The sequence below is a fragment of the Homarus americanus genome, unplaced genomic scaffold, assembly GCF_018991925.1.
Source record: "Homarus americanus isolate GMGI-L3 unplaced genomic scaffold, GMGI_Hamer_2.0 scaffold41366, whole genome shotgun sequence".
In the NCBI taxonomy this organism is placed as follows: domain Eukaryota; kingdom Metazoa; phylum Arthropoda; class Malacostraca; order Decapoda; family Nephropidae; genus Homarus; species Homarus americanus.
In genome coordinates, this window is record NW_024723541.1 from 2,060,322 (window position 1) to 2,077,821 (window position 17,500).

At 43.6% G+C, this 17,500-nt stretch overlaps 1 protein-coding gene across 1 annotated transcript in view; it reads right to left on the minus strand.

Annotated features, from left to right (window-relative positions):
• Positions 1–17,500, minus strand: part of LOC121863628 — a 45,955-nt gene that overhangs the window by 5,398 nt on the left and 23,057 nt on the right. Inside the window, exons 2-4 of the mRNA XM_042362382.1 lie at positions 5,604–5,690; positions 4,845–5,025; positions 4,766–4,796 (exon numbers count right to left, since the gene is read on the minus strand). Coding sequence (XP_042218316.1) covers positions 4,766–4,796; positions 4,845–5,025; positions 5,604–5,690 — 299 coding nt within the window. The remainder of the gene's footprint in view (positions 1–4,765; positions 4,797–4,844; positions 5,026–5,603; positions 5,691–17,500) is intronic.

The following is a 17,500-nucleotide window of genomic DNA, read 5'->3' on the forward strand; positions in this document are numbered from 1 at the left end:
TATGTATTTTGAAGCGTGACAGGTAAGACTTTTTTTTTTCATCTTGGTAATAAAAACTCAAGCGTGCCTACCTGCACCTGTAAGTGTATCTCTACCTGTAATTTTACCTGTAACCTGTAACCGTATCTCTACTTGTAGCACCAATACTTGTACCTGGATATGTTCCTTGTAGTCCCCCACACCTGTTAATTGTAGCCCCCCACACCTGTCCCTTGTAGCCCCCACACCTCTTGTAGCCCCCACCCTGTTCCTTGTAGCCCCCACCCCTGTTCCTTGTAGCCCCCACCCTGTCCCTTGTAACCCCCACCCCTGTTCCTTGTAGCCCCCACCCCTGTTCCTTGTAGCCCCACCCTGTCCTTGTAGCCCCCACCCCACCCTGTTCCTTGTAGCCCCACCCCTGTTCCTTGTAGCCCCCACCCCTGTTCCTTGCAGCCCCCAAACCTGTCCCTTGTAGCCAGGAGTTAAGCTGGGAGGTGTCAAAAGTTAAGTAGTCCCTCAATACTTACAAAAGCTTCACTGGGGCGTTAAGCTTCGAGGCGACAAAGTTTAAGGCTCCAATAATCAGAGGATCACTGAAGACTAGTAAAGCTTCCCGCAGGGCTTCAGGCTTGAGTTGTGAAGCGGAACCACCTATTTTAGTTAACCTCACCCCATGTTAATCTCCCCCATGTTAATCTCCCCGTGTTCATCTCGCCCCATGTTAATCTCTCCCCACGTTAATCTCTCCCCATATTAATCTTTCCCCATGATATATCACCCCATGTTAATATCCCTAAGTTAATCTCCCCGTGTTAATCTTCCCCCATGTTAATCTCCCCCATGTTAATCTCCCCGTGTTCATCTCTCCCCATGTTCATCTCTCCCCATGTTAATCTCTCCCCATGTTAATCTCTCCCCATGATATATCACCCCATGTTAATATCCCTAAGTTAATCTCCCCGTGTTAATCTTCCCCCATGTTAATATCTCCCCATGTTAATCTCCCTACGTTAATCTCTCCCCATGTTAATCTCTCCCCATATAACCTCCCCATGATAACTCCACCCAGGCAGAAACAGAAAGACAGACAGACAGTACGAGAGACAGATAAATTATACAGAAAGAAAGACAGACAGACAGACAGACAAATTCACGAACAATAACCCCAAGACACAAAAGTCGTCATTTAACACAACATTACTAACAAAAAAGTAACAAAATATAACAAAAGTAACAAAAAAGTAACAAAATATAACAAAAAGTAACAAAATATAACAAAAAGTAACATAAAACGAACAAAAAATAACAAAATATAACAAAAAGTAATAAAATATAACAAAAAAGTAACAAAATATAACAAAAAGTAACAAAAGTCCAAAGAAGTAAAAAAAAATGCCATTCCGAACGTCCAATAAGGCGTAACTCACTTATAAATTAATAAAAGACCAAAACAAAAGAAGAAAGCGTCCCATCAAACCTACTCCATCCTGGGAAATACATAAAAAAACACCTCGGTTAACACTACGAAGATACTAAGTTAATTATCTAGATTACCTTAAGGTTTTGTTAATCAGACGAAAAGTAATAAAAAAAAAGGTTACAATTAGCATACTGAATGATGAGTAAAATTACCTCAATTACATTCAGGTTATATTAATCAGGTTAACTTAGCAATGAAAAGGTTACATTATCATCGTCCTGGGATTAAAATTCTCCAGAGATGGTTAAGTGAGTTTTGTAATGTCTTAAGTGAGGTATTTATAAGATAGATAGATATATAGATAAATAAATAGATAGATAGATAGATAGATAGATAGATAGATAGATCTTTTCTCGATCTATAAGCATCCTGTTACACCGCCCCCCCCCCTCCTCCCCTAAATCACAGGTGTACACTTAGCTAATTACAAAACACCTGCATTATTTATCACCTGTGTTGTATCCCGGGGCATTACACACCTTCAGTAAATACAAAAAAACATCGATTTATTTATTTATCAGGTGGCAATATTGTCTCAAGCCTTGGAGGGGTAATGAGGCGAGTGGTAGTTTTTGTTATTGTATACCGAGGATCACAGCTACCAGTGGAGTGAGATTGATCAAGGTGGAGGGTAGTGGAGGGTTGGTGGAAGGGTGGAGGGGTTGGTGGAGGGGTGGAGGGGTTGGTGGAAGGGTGGAGGGATTGGTGGAGGGGTGGAGGTGGTAGTGGAGGGGTGGAGGTGGTAGTGGAGGGGTGGAGGGACATGTGAAGGGGCAATGGGACGTGAGAAGGAATGGACAAAGGAGGGAAAGGGGAAGTAGGTAGAAGGGTGAAGGTGAGTGGAACCAAGAAAACACACACACACACACACACATCTTATTTATATCACTTATGTTACTTGTATATTATTTGTAATTCGAAACCCATTCCCCAAATATGTAACTGTATATTTTCAGCCTTCTGGCTGCCAAATTCTTTCAATAACCCGTTAATTATTATTATTATTATTATTACACACACACACACACACACACAAAACAGACAGAGCGAGAAAATATCAAAGCATAACCTTCCAATAAGAGTCTTCAACACTGTACAATAAGATCCTATCCCCCCCCCCCCAAGGCGACGTCCTCCAGGTATAAGAGAGGATCGACTCCCTCATCCAATCAGCTCAATGAGACGATTCCTTTATACTGTGTAGGAAAATTATTACGATCTAAGTTGTTCTCGTGTGTGTGTGTGTGTGTGTGTGTGTGTGTGTGTGTGTTGTTTTTATAAGGAGTTGTGTTCTTGTTTTGAGGATAATATTGTATCGGACTAAAAATCCCACTGTACACACTCACACACACACAGACTGTCCCCTTAGTATAAATAAATCCCGATTACACCTACAAACAGCAACAAAATCCTCCTAAATCCTGATTAACATAAGTGAAGAGAAATAATCTCAAAGATTCCTAATTCAGCTTTTGGTTAGGTAAGGTTTGGTTAGTTTAGGTTAAATTAGGTTAGATTAGATCAGGTTAGATTAGGTTATATTAGGTTAGAATAGATTAGGTTAGATTAGGTCAGGTTAGTTTAGGTGACAACGTGTACAAATCTTCACCGTGGCCAAAGGACATTTAAGGACGTTCAGACTTAATTAAAAATACCTGGCTCTTCCATATCAAGGTAGAGAGGTCCTCCAGCTGAGTGTGTGAGGGCCCATGAGTGTAATAACCCACCTGTTGGTCACTCTTAGGAGAGCGAGTGTCCCAGAGGTATAGAGATCGAGGGAGGAAACTTTAGTGGTGGTGAGAGGGAGCTGCTGTGGTGGTGAGAGGGATGAGGGAGGTGTAGCGGTGGTGGTGAGAGGGATGAGGGAGGGTGTGGAGTGAGAGGTGTGGGGACAAAGACGATTGGGGTGGGACAGAGAGAAGGGAGAAGACGCAAGAGGAGAGGAGAAGGATGAGAGGAGAGTGAGGGGTAAAGAGGGAGGGAAGGAGAAGGTGGGGAGGAGAGTGAGGGATAGAGAGGGAAGATAACAGATTGAGGGGAGGATAGGGAGGGAGGAAAGATGACGGGAGGAGAGGGATGGCAGGAAGAGTGGAGGTATAGACAGGGAGGGAAGGAGAAGGCGAGGAGGAGAGTAAGAGGAGAGTGTTGGGAGGAAAGGGAGGGGAGGGGAGCGTTGTTGTGTCCACTCCAGGCGTAACAATATTAACACACACCATCCAACACACCTCCCTCAGCTGGGTGATCTGCTGTCCTCACTTAATTAGAGAAGCAGCTGGGGTCGAGAGTAACTGCGATTCTTATTGGTGCACAAGAGGGCTCAAATTAATTTTCAGGCGGCCCAGAGTTTCTGTGTCTGTCTTTTGCTTACGTAAATAATAATAATAATAATAATAATAATAATAATAATAATAATAATAATAATAATAATAATAATAATAATAATAATAATAATAATAATAATAATAATAATAATAATAATGATAATAATAATAATAATAATAATCGATGTATCTATTAGTTACCCCGCCAACCGTTCTCTCTAAAGCCACAAAAGGTAACTGTAGAAAACGGTCCATATAAGGCCATCTCCCCAGGAGTAACAATGGCTGGGTAACTCTAGTATTCTATTGTCTCCACCTTAAAACCCATCCTATTTAATACTTTCATCTTACAGTTTTTACAATATCAGTCTATTTATTATATTTTATTGTAGAGAAACTTTATAAACATAAACGCTGTAGAAATAATATAAATGTGAACTTAAATTTGTTTTGACTTTGTTATCATTTTCCCTCGGTAAATTGTAAACAAGTTGCTGTGGCGATATAATTTTCACTGACTAGTTAAACACAACAATAAAAACATTACAGTCTGGTTTGAAATACGTCACTTCCACACACAAAACCTGCCTCATCAAATATGCAAATGACTGTCGTTAACTGTTTATCATAAGCAAAGCTGCGGTAATAACGAGTAGTAAGTGATCTTTCAGTACTGTCACGAGTGTTTACTTTGGATATTAATAATGTTACTTTCACAATACTCAAAAAAGTTTAAACATTAAATAACTTTCTCATTTAGATTCTTCGTTGGTTTGTTTCTCATGTAATCTTGAATATAATTTCGTAAGCTTATTTACCTTCAAGGAACCTTCCCAATGACGCATCAAATACTGTTTTACATATAAAAATCAAAGATTTTTTTAATATCAACTACAAACGTAACAAATAAAACTCTCTTTTATCTTCATTGGAGAGGAATTTGTTGATTTCTTCATGTCTAATAATAACAACAGCTCGATCTTACCTGTCCCGTTCAGCAAGTAAAACGCCCAAAGCTGAAGAGATCCAAATATACTTAAAAACTCGGTTAAAGGGACACTCACCTAGTGAAGATTCGGGGTCGGAGAGGTCGGCGATGTCTGGCACCTTCTGCATGGCCTGGTATGGGTGGGCAGCGGTCGAGGGCACACAGTGAGGGTCGGCTGAGGGGTCAAGCACGCCGTCGTAAGAGGGATCGACAGGCTCCTGCTTCACCAGACCCGGCAGTTCGAGCGAGAATTTGACCTAAAATGGAGGAGAAGGTCGTGTTAGGTCACAGACTATATGCTGCTGAAGGAAAATGGTAACAACATGACGCTACTGACTACAAGGAAGTTGGATTTAAGGTGATTTAACCCTTTACAGTAGATTTTATAACCCATTAAGTTATATGATCTCAAAGGCGATAAAAATTGTTTAACCCTTTAATGTCAATGGCTTAAACCTTTACTGAACAATGACATAACTTTTAAAAGATTCAAACCCAAAATAAAATAAAAAGTCTTAACTCTTTGAAGACGATGGTTTAACCCTATAATGGCTACAAAAAATCACTGACGTAAACTTAGGTCAAACACACACAAGTAATCCACACACGTCACTAAACTACGTGACAGACGCCATTAACCCCACGACAACAGGTGTAATTTAGGTCACTAATGTCGCTGACCTACAAGAACAAGATGCCATCAATGCGTGAGAAGTGAATATTAAATCATTAGTGCCAATTAGCTAATAGAAACAAGTTATAGGTGACCTGAGAGAGAGAGAGAGAGAGAGAGAGAGAGAGAGACACACACACACAATATACCGTGTACACTTACCTTCTTCTTAGCGGACATCCTTGAAGCGGACTTGTCACTGTCACCATAAAACTCCAAATCCATGTTGGCGGGATGAGCAGTGAGGCACTGTAGGGAAGATGGAGACGAGAGGAGGGGAATTAGACGAGTGGAATAACATACAAACGCCATCTAGATATTATAACATTAACACACCCCCCCCACCTCCCTCACCTCCCACACCCCTACACACCCACCCCCCACCTCCCTCACCTCCCACACCCCTACACACCCACCCCCCTCCCTCACCTCCCACCCCTACACCCACCCCCCCCACCTCCCTCACCTCACCCCTACACCCACCCCCCACCTCCCTCACCTCCACACCCCTACTCCCACCCTCACCTCCCACACCCCTACACACTTCCCCGGCCCCCACCTCCTCACCTCCCACACACCACCCCATCACCCACACCCCCACACACTTTCCCACCTCCTCATCTCCCACACCACCTGACTTCCCACACACCCCACACATCACCTCACACCTCTCTACCTGGAGCTAATTAATATTATTTTAAGCAGATGTCTGTCTTACTGTCTTATCTATCTAGTTATCTATGTATTATTTATCTATATTTATCTTTTAAACTATTTATTTATTTATCTTTCTATATTTTTATTTACTTTTCAATCTCTCTAGTTCCTTACTTTCTCTCTCTCTCTCTCTCTCTCTCTCTCTCTCTCTCTCTCTCTCTCTGTTGAGTTGGACGAGGTTCAGTCATTAGACAGTCCTAGTAGAACCTAAGAGCCACTCCCGGGGTTCTGTGAGGTCACGACGTGGCCAGTGTTTACGAGTGAAGTGAGGCTATTAGTTCAGGGTTATATAGTAGTACTTATTTCCGTGTCCTGTGTTAGTTAATTCAGGGTTGTTAAACGGTTTTGAGGGGATAATTTTTTCTCTATTGTTTTTTCTATATTCCGTGTTTGTTAAGTTGTTATTTAACATTATTTTGTATTAATTTCTACTTATTTTACTTGACCTGGTTTAGTTTTGTTAGTTTCTGCTACTTTTGGAGTCCTGGATTAGTAAATTTGTTAGTTTGGTTCAATATGCTACTCCTTATGTCCTGGTTTGTGCTTTAACTTCTACGAATTTATGTTTCATCATCACCAAACCAGACGATGTTGTCACAAGGTCATAGATTATCATACATCCATATCAGACACTCAAGCAGAAGGTTGCCTCGTCTGCTGCCACAATAATTATCGTCACGGTCTCTGAATATAGTAATTGAATCATACGAGGATTAGATGCCCCAGATTATTTCACCTGCATATTAACCTCATTAGTGCTAGTTTAACCTAACCTGAGCTTAACCTAACCACACTAATGATAACCTAAGCTAACCTTACCTAATCTGGCAGAATATGACTGAAGATAGATGAAGATATTTATTTCAACTAATTTACATAGTGTTAGATTTATCCATCAGTAACTCATGATGTTAAAATCCTTATACCATTTAACAATCTACTTGATGTTAAGAACCCCTTGTCCCATGTAAGACCAGGTATCACTACACCTGTTGGACAAACTACCGACACCTGGCAGTAGTTCAGGACCGGAATACACAAAGGCTCGTAAGTCAATTTATTTACTCGTAATTTGAATAATGTAAAAAAAAAGGTGTTAGAAAGAAGACCTGATCCTGTTAGTCCCTCCCTTACAGCTTCATCAGGGAGAAGAGGGACGTAACATACTCTCCCTGGCGGTGGGTGGGTGAGGGACATCAGGGAGAATAGACACGTAAGATAGTCTCCCTGGCGGTACGTGAGTGGATGAGTATAGTGGGTGGGTGAGTGAGTGAGGGAGACCAGGGGGAATACACACGTAAGATAGTCTCCCTGGCGGTGGGTGGGTGGGTGGGTGAGGTGTGGTGGTCATCAGGGGGCAGAAGACCCACAAGGTAGAGAGCTTCCTGCCTGGTGTTATCCCCGAGGCGAGGCCCTAGGCGACCTCCCTCACCAGGTGTAGACGTGACAAAGACGATGACCGGAGATGAACCGCCTCCTCCTCCTCCTCCTCCTCCACGTCTTCTTCCTCTCTCTATCCCCCTCCTCCTCATATTAGTAATTCCTTGGCCATCTTCCGTCGTTGTCTTAGAGATTAATCAACACATGTGAGGTTTCCCCATTAAGTTTTCTTCTTTGTTATTATAAACATGTTTGGTGTATTGGGTGGGGGGGGAGGCGGGGCAGGGGGTGATAGGGGGGGTGATGGGGAGAAAGGGGGATGTTGGGGAGGGGGTGATGGTGAGGGGGTGATGGGAAGGAAGGAGAGGCTGGGGAGGGGGTGACGGGAAGGAAAGGGGGGGGGGAAGACTGGGTAGGTTTAACTTGTTATCGATCGGTGTGAAAGTTATATTATTATAAATTATTATTATTATTATTATTAGTAGTAGTAGTAGTAGTAGTAGTAGTAGTAGTAGTAGTAGTAGTAGTAGTAGTAGTAGTAGTAGTAGTAGTAGTAGAAGTAGTAGTAGTAGTAGTAGTAGTATTTCGTTATTTTCTTCAATGACAGTTCATCCAAGAGCATTAATTCGACTTAATATCTTATCTTGAAACATATCATCACAAGTAAACAAAATCTACCTTCCATTTTGTCCTGAACATTTCACCCCTAATGACATTTTCACCCGAAGCATTTGGAGCATTGACCCACAGGTGATGCAACCCCCAGTTTACAGGTGTGGTCAGGTGTGGGAGGCAGTCGGCCCCCACATCTGAATCATCACCTGCATGTAAAAAAAAAACTCTGGCTAGGCTCCTGACTTGCATGTATGATTGCATGATCAACACATGGAAGGAACTGTATCTTGTATGTATGATTCATCAGTGATTAAAGTGGATGATTAGTAACTGGTATTAACTGTATGTGTGTGTATGATCGACTATATATGTATGATTCGTAACATAATCATTCTTAAGACTTCAGATTCTCAAAGGATTATAAGTCAATGTTTTCTATAGTGAGTAACACACACACACACACACACACACACACACACACACACACACCTGTCTCATTTACCTGCCATTAATGAACAACAACACCATTACAATGACCACCATAACAACACACAGACGTAATAATCTGATGTGGTGATGGATGAACAACTTCCCATTGACTTAGTATAGTATAAGCAGATGAAAACCTCTCCCATTCATCTCCAGGTGGTGGCCATACAACAGGTGTCTTAGTGTAGTAAATTACAGGTACAATTATGGTTACCTGAGTGAATTAGGGGGGGGGAGAGGGAGGGATGGGGAAGAGGGCGTGACTTGAGTTAGGAAAGAGGGAAGAGTGAAGGAGCTACGTGGGGACAAATCTGAAATCTGAATCGGACTGAAGGGGTTGATGGAGAGAGGGAGGGAGGAGGTGTTAGGGCGGGTAGTAGTGTAGGTGGAGTGGGGGTCAAAGAGGGGTGTTACAGGAGAGAGAGAGGGGAGGGGAGGGGAGGGGGGGTCTCACAAGGTGGACAGGAAATGCCACAATGAGAGCCCAAGTGTTGACAAAGTCTCGGAACATTTGACTCACATTCAAAATGTTTCGTGTGTAAAAATCTGACGTCTGAGTTATCGATCATTCATGCTTTCCACTCACGTCACCCAAGCACTCAATAAGGGATAACCAGAGGGTGCATCTCCCTAGCTCTAGTACACAGAGAAAGAGAGAGAAAGAGAGAGAAACTAAGAGAGAGAGAGAAAGAGACAGATCTACCTAAGTATCAGGATATAGTTATCAATAAGGAGACGATAAGTTGTCAGGTCTCAAGTTACCTAAACACCGAGAGATTCCATAAGTCATAACCAAGTATATTCCTTTGTTTACCTGGGCTCAAGGGCTCATATCCGGCCGTAAAAAATAAAACAAAAAAAACATTCAACTCTTATTGTTCTTTTTGTTTATATTTACGTGAGTGACTGAAGAGAAACTGGTGGGGTATTTCAGTGTTCTAAAACAGGGAATAACGTCTCATAGGGTTAAGTCTTTGTTTTGGCTTTATGCGCAGGTTGTGTAGTGGAGATTATTGGGTCCCTTGATTATTATTATTATTATTATTATTATTATTATTATTACTACTATTATTATTACTATTATTACTATTATTATTATTATTATTATTATTATTATTATTATTATTATTATTATTACTATTATTATTACTATTATTGCTATTATTATTATTAGTATCATTATTATTACCATTATTATTACTATTATTATTATTATTATTATTATTATTATTATTATTATTACTATTATTATTATCACGGGCATAATGCAAGGACAGGTAAACTAGAGCTACTGTAAAGGGTTACGTTACCACACACACACCTGAGGTCCACCACAGGTATCAGTGTAATCAGTAGGTATCTAATCTGACACCAACCACTGCCCTCTTTGGCTTCCCTCCCCACCTAGTACCCCCCTCACCCCTCTCCCCTTTCCCTCTCCCCTCTCTGCTCCTTCTTCCCTCTTCTTCTCTACCCCTTCACTCTTCCCTCACTCCTCCCTCCCCACCTCCCTAACTAACCCCTCCTCCCACTCTCACATAGGTCCCCCATCACACACACACACACACACACACACACACACACACACACCCCTCCCATCTTCCTCCACTTTTTACACCCTCGTAACCACCATCACCTCACCCCCTACTGGGCACACACACACCTCCTTCCCTCCCCTCCCCCTCCCCTCTCCCCACCCTCTCCCAGGTACTAAACACCTCCTCACCTCAGTAATTTATAAGGTCAGGAAGCAATTCGCCAGGTAGGTGGGCGTGAGAGGGAGGGGGTGGAGGAAAGGAGGTCTATGAGGGAAGTGGGAGGAGGGAAGGGAGGAGTATATGAGGGAATGTAGAGAAAGGAAGATGCAAAGGGAGAGAAGGAGGGAAGGGGGAGGGAGGGAGGGGGTTTAGGAAGAAATGGGAAGGAAGGGAGGAGAAAATGGGGGAAGGGAGAAGGTTTAGGAGGGAATAAAGAGAAAGTAAGGAGACAGAAGAAAATAAGGGAAAGGAAAGGCCTAAGAGGGAAGGAAAAAAGGGAAAGATGAGTAATGGGAGGGTAGAAGGGGGAGGACAGGGGATGGTGGGGGTGGGGGGGGGAGGAAGGACACCGCTGCGGGTATACCTGTAATTACGACCCTTCACACCTGTTCATTGTTAGGGCCAGGGCGGGGTAGGGTCATTTGGACCTAGGCAGAGGTGTAATAGGTCTACCGCCAGTGTAGGCCTAAAAGATAATAAAATATGACCCATAGAGATAGATGGTAAACTGAGTAGACGACAAGTAATAATAATAATAATAATAATAATAATAGTAATAATAATAATAATAATAATAATAATAATAATAATAATGATGATGACGATGATGATGATGATGATGATGATGATGATGATGATGATGATGCTGACGATGATGATGATAAATATTCTAACAAAAATATATTACACAGACGATAATAATTAAATAAGAAGATTTTTTGTTGGAGATGGTGGAAAGTTGGAGTAGTAGTTAAAGACTTGGAGGAGTAGGTGGGAGGGTGATGATCAGGGGCCCGCATCCCGCTTGGGTTGGAGGGTCACCTTACACCACCAAGGGCTGGGATTTGTCTCAGGTTCCCGTGCAGAGTTACGAGTGAGTGGTGATACCGCTTTGCTTGTGGCTTCTCCTTTGATCCACTCTCTTCCCACCCCACTCCACCAACCCACTCTCCACTCACCTATCCCCCCCCCACCTACCCATTAATCCATGCCATCCATCACCTTCATCCACTCAACCCCACCCACTGAGACAATCCGTTACGAATAAACAAAAACACATTGATTTCCTCCTCTTCTTCTTCTTCTTCTTCTTCCTCCTCCTCCTCCTCCTCCTCCTCCTCCTCCTCCTCCTCCTGTCATTATTTCTTCCTATTACTCCTCCTTCTCCTCCTAATATCCTCCTCCCGCCCACCATCACCACCACCCCACTCAACGGACAGCAGGGAAAAGGGTAACAGGAAGGACGTTAATAAGAGAAAAAGAAACAGAAAGAAGGAAGGAAGGAAGGAAGGAAGGATACAGAAAAACACGGTAGTCGAGATCCTTAAGGCCTAGGATGATAATGCCTTCAGAGATGTCCTAGGAAGCTGTAGGGTGAGTGGGATTCCCCTCCTTAACGGGACGCCAAAAGAGTCCTTGTAGGATACACTTTAAACGGGACGTGCGTTCATTAAACAGGGGGGTGGGGGGTTCTAGGATGTGGTTTGGGGGTTCTAGGGAGAGGGTTCTGGGGGTACTAGGGAAGGGGGGTTCTGGCGGTCCTAAGACAGGAGTTCTGAGAGTAAAAAGTTCTGAAAGTTCCAATAGATGAAACTTTTTAGAAACCCCTTAAGACGTTCACTAAACACCTGGAGGTTCTATGAGTTCTATTAAACGGGGGATCCTTAAAGGGTTCTAATCATTAGGTTCTGGGTTTTTTTATGACCATCCGGGGTTTTAGTCACCATCTGCAGGTGCGAAAGAGTTCTAACGCATGAGGGAATGTCATCGGAAATTCTGAAGCAGGTTTTGAGGAAGGGGAAAGCGAGTGAGAGGTGAGAGAGAGGGGAGAGACGGAGTGAGAGGGGAGGAGAGGTGAGGGAGACAGGAAGAGAGGGGAGAGAGGGAGACGGGAAGGTTCTCTAAGACCGGGTTTCAGAGTAGCGCGTGGCAGCCTACCGGAGTCTTGGTTAGGATCTAAGACTGGTTTTTGAAGAATCTTTTCCAAGTACAACTTTTTATACGCCAAGACTTGATGCTAACTGACGGTGAGTGGTTCAAGACGAGAGCTTTTTCGGGGGAGGGGAAATTTTTAGTAATTATAGAATTATCGTATTACCTAACCTAACCTAACCAAACCAAATTTTTCAATAAACCAAAAATTATCCACTAAATTATTACCAGATAGAATAATTATCAATATATGAATTATCAAATAGTGTAATTCGTGGACAGGAACCTTAATGATTGGGGGAGGCAATGGGACCTCGATACAAAATAGGAAAGACCTCAACGCATACGATGACTGAAGACCACAGGACCTTCGTAACCACAAGAAAAACAGGGACCACAGCGTACAAGCCCGAGAAAAGACAGGTCCTCTCGGTGCATAAAAAAGAGGTGGGCGGTGAAGAAGAAGGAGGAGGAGGAGGAGGGAGAGGGGAGGGAGGGGGAGGGAGGAGGAAAGGAGGGAGGGAGTATCGGGGAGGGAGAAGTCGTTCCTCGTAGCTCCTTGCGGCTTAGTAACAATTTAAGACCGGAAGTTGATCGAAGGTAATTACCGTCACCCAAGACCAGTTCTCCAGCAGCAGCAGCAGGGACGAAGACCAGTGACATTTAAGGTAACTCCACCGACGGGTTCATTGACGACAAGTTTTCCAACGAGAGAGAGAGAGAGAGAGAGAGAGAGAGAGAGAGAGAGAGAGAAAAAAACAGGAGTCGGTAAGCCAGAGGAACCCTGAGGAGTTCCGAGCAGAGGTGTAAGTTCCCAGCCTCCGGTAACGATATGAATATTAATGCTGCCACTTGTACCGTGGGCTTTGTGTGGCCTGGGAGGGAGTAAGGGGGTGTACTGGGGGGTGAGGGGGTGACGAGGGGGGATGCTGGGTGCTGGGGTTGGAGGGAGGGAGGAAGGGAGGGAGGGAGGGAGGGAAGGCCTGCAGGGGACGCTGGGTGGTGAGTGGGTGTCGGAGATGATGACCAGAGGCAACTGGTGGTTGGGTGGGTGGGATGGCTTTGTGTGTGTGTGTGTGTGTGTGTGTGTGTGTGTGTGTGTGTGTGTGTGTGTGTGTGTGGTTGATGGATATTTCACACAGTCATGAGGAAGACACATCCGTTTCTTTAGGGCACACAAGCATCGTCGTACAGTAACCTTCCTGCATAACAAAAATAACATGTAGATACCCTCCCTCCCTCCTTCCATCCCTCCCTCCTTCCATCCCTCCCTATCTCCCTCCACATCAATAACACACTCTGAAAGCACAATACACATCCTCCTCAAAGCACTCTCCCTGTACCTCCGTCAATAGAGTGAAAATGTAATGCAACATCAACACACTAACACTCATAATACAGCGGACACATGAGAGACACATCAGAGACACACACGAGACACATATGAGACACTCGTTCGCAACATCAAAGAATTTTTCCTCCTCCTCCTCCTCTTAACACATAATTAAGTACAAAAAAGATGCCACGCTGTACACAGGCTTCAAACCTAACTTTCTCTCTCTCTCTCTGTCACCCTTACTCCTCTTCTCCTCTTTCTCTCCATCTTTCTCTTCGTATTCCTTCTCTTGTCTCTCCCATTTTCGTCCTCCTAATTACTGTATTCTCCGCCCATCCCACATCTTCCGTCTTTTCTCCTCCTCCCTCACCACCTTCCGTCCCCTCTCCCCTCCTCCCTCACCTTCCATCTCCCTCCCCCTCCTCCCTCCCGCACCTTCCGTCTCCCTCCCTCACCACCTTCCGTCTCCCTCCCCCTCCTCCCTCACCCCCCGCCTCCTCTCCCTTAACAGGATCCAAGAAGGTAACTGTGAAGACAACAAGTTACGAGAGAGAGAGACCCCGCCAGCCAGCTTCCCACGGCCGTAGCCAAGTTGCCTGAGGGGGAGACCAGACGGGACCCCCTGCCACTTGTTCCTCCCGCTGGTCGACATTGATAAGAAGTGCAGCGCTGCCAGGCGATATCCACGCACGGCCCCTGCATCTGAATGAACAACCCCGGCCCATTGAGCACCTCCGGGTTACTACGAGTGAGCATGGGAACTCCTCCGGAAGGTGTGGTTACTCTGCCCGGTCACTGAGGTCCTCCGGCTTATTACCCGAGAGAGAGAGAGTGGTAAGTCCTCCTGAACGTGTTTACTACGGCAGGATATTGAGGACTGCAGGTGAGGATGGGAACCCCTGAGCCTAAGGGTGTGTTACGCGGTTAATGGAACTTTTCCTGAAGGTGGGTGCTGCTACAACACGATCTAGGACGACAGATGTTTGAGAACGACGACATAAATAAACAAAGGTGGAGAAGAATTTTGAGGTAATGCTTCTTAATTTACCACAAAATAAAAGATAATTTTCTTAAGGGTAAAATAATGACGTAAAAATCAAAGATGGCGTCGATCACAACAAAAGTAATCACACTATACCCAACAGTTTTATGACATCTAACACTTTATCAGGTTATTCGTTTATTCTCACCATAGTCAAAAATCGTCATCACGTAAATAAACAAAAGAGCATCTACTGAGTTTATACATTTCTTACGACGTTTATACTTTTTTTTTTGTTTCTGTATTCAATTTTAAACCTGATATTCCCCGTTTCCATAAAGCCTTTCCCGTTTACGACTCTACTTTTAAGACAATGGGAGAAGTGGACACGGTACATTATTGCTGGACACGGGTATAAACAACGGAATGAATGTTGGTAAGATGATGATGAAGGAAGGAGGAAGGGAACGAAGAAGAGAAGAGAGAAGTAGGGATTATGAGAAGACTAAAGTTAAAAAGTAGAATGAAAGGAGAGACGAAGAACAAGAAAGGAGAGAATTGAAGAAAGAGGAGAATAGAAGGGGAGAAGAAAGGAAAGGAAGAAAGAAGGAAAAGGAGGGAAGGAGAGAAGTAGAGAGAAGAAGGAAGGAAGTAGGGAGAGAAGTACTATTCCTACTCTCCTCTTTCTCCTTCTCCCTCCTTACCCTCTTCTTCTTCCTTTCCTCTTCCTCCTCCTCCTCTCCCATTCTACCCCTCTCTTTCATTCTTTCTCTACCAATTCCTCCTCCTCCTCCTCCTCCTTCTCCTCCCTCTTCCCTTTCTCCGTTTTCCCATCTACGAATCAGAATAAAGAAAATAAGAGTTTCAGATCACGCGAAGATTACGAATTATGTTATGTCATGTTATGTTATGTCATGTTATGTTATGCTATGTCATGTTTGTTATGTTATGTTAGCCTTACAGTAAATAATCTTCAGGTGTAATAAACTAGGGTGGCTAATCTCCAGGTGATCCCCAGTATCTGATATACCTAAATCGTCCAGGTGAAAAAAGATATGTGTTTAACCTATGACCTTTCTTAATGGGGTCACACTGTCTTACTCTGTCTTGGTGGTAGTGGGTGGTAGTAGTTGGTTGTAGGTAGTGGTGGTTGATGGTGGTAGTGGCAGTGAGTCATTGTGGAAGACGTGAGAGGTGTGTGAGGTGAGGATAACACACCATCATTTAGCAGACGTAATGTTGGTTTCTGTCTCACCACACACACACACACACACACACACACACACACACACACACAGATCATCCATAATGGTGACAAAATTACCCTGAATATGTACTCAAGAGTGAATATGTACTCAAGGGTGAATATGTACTCGAGGCTGAATATGTAGACCATACAACCTGGCCCATTACGGGTTTACATACACAAGGTCACCCCCTCCCTCCTCCTCTCCTCCCTCACCTACACTAACGAGGGGAAATGGATGTTGACCTCTCAGTAACAACGTGATGAAGGAGAGCAATTGTACTCTAGATGTTACGTGATAGTTATATGAGAAGATAGAAAAATAAATAAAGTTATAAGATAAACAATACAAGTAGATAGATAGATAGATAGATAGATAGATAGATAGATAGATAGACGGAAAGATAAACAGAGAAAGATAGATAGACGGAAAGAGACAGACACACACAGGTAGGTAGACGCATAGAAACTCTTATTTACCAACACACGGAGACTCGCCTCAGGCAAGACCTTCCTGAAGGAGAAATAGTTCCACCTTCCTCTGGCGGTAACTCTATTACCTGACCTGTACAAGACCCACGCTGCTACCAAGACGACCAGTTACTACGACCAGGTACTACCACTACCAGCCTCAACCTTGACAAGTCCTCCTCCCCGACAGTACCTTAGTGTAGGTAATTACATTATCGTCTAGTCGAGTGGTGTTGCTAGTGAAGGTTTAGTCTCCTGACACTGGAGAAAGGTTACGTGCTGAACTGACAACCGGCTGATATTTTCGGCTGACACTCGGCTAACACAACTGCCTAATACTCTCAGCTGACACACATCCCTCACACACCTGGCTGATACTATCCCTGGCTGACACTGGTTCTTCGATTCAAACCATGAAGAACGCCAGTGCAGACACATCATTCATGAGACTGCGTTCGTCTGGCGGTGTGTGCGTGTGCGTGTGTGTGTGTGTTTATCAAGTCCAAAAAAGGGTAGAAATATTGCCGCCATAGTTTCACGGTGACCAACTTCTTCCAGGTGAGGCCCCGTAATGAGAGTGGCTACCTGGCCGCCTCAGTTCACCTACCTGAAGATCATCAAGGTCCCTAGGTGGTGTGTGGACATACGGATGAGAGAGAGAGAGAGAGAGAGAGAGAGTACACACATCACAGCGGAGTAACAAATATACCTTATATATGAACCAAACACACGTACGACACATAACTTCCTAAAATGGACCCCAAAAAGCAATGAGACTCTACCTTACCTGTTGACTAGAGAACGTAACTAACTACTGGAAAGTCGCAGTGTAGTTCAGACGCCATCTTTGTGTCAAAGTCAGCCAGTTAGATACGTTCTCACACCCTCAAACAGAAGAAACTTTTAACGTAAGGTATTTTAAGAATCGAAATCTTATGACCAAATTCTCAAAAATATCGTAAGTTAATTTTTTCTCGTAAAAGGAGATACAAGAACAGAACAGACTCACTTAACTCACACAAAAACAGCATCCACAATGGCATCAAATTCACCCTGAGACTCTACCTTAATTACATCGGTATACGCTCTCTTGAAGCTCGTTAAGACACCAAATTAACTATATTGTATCTCGTT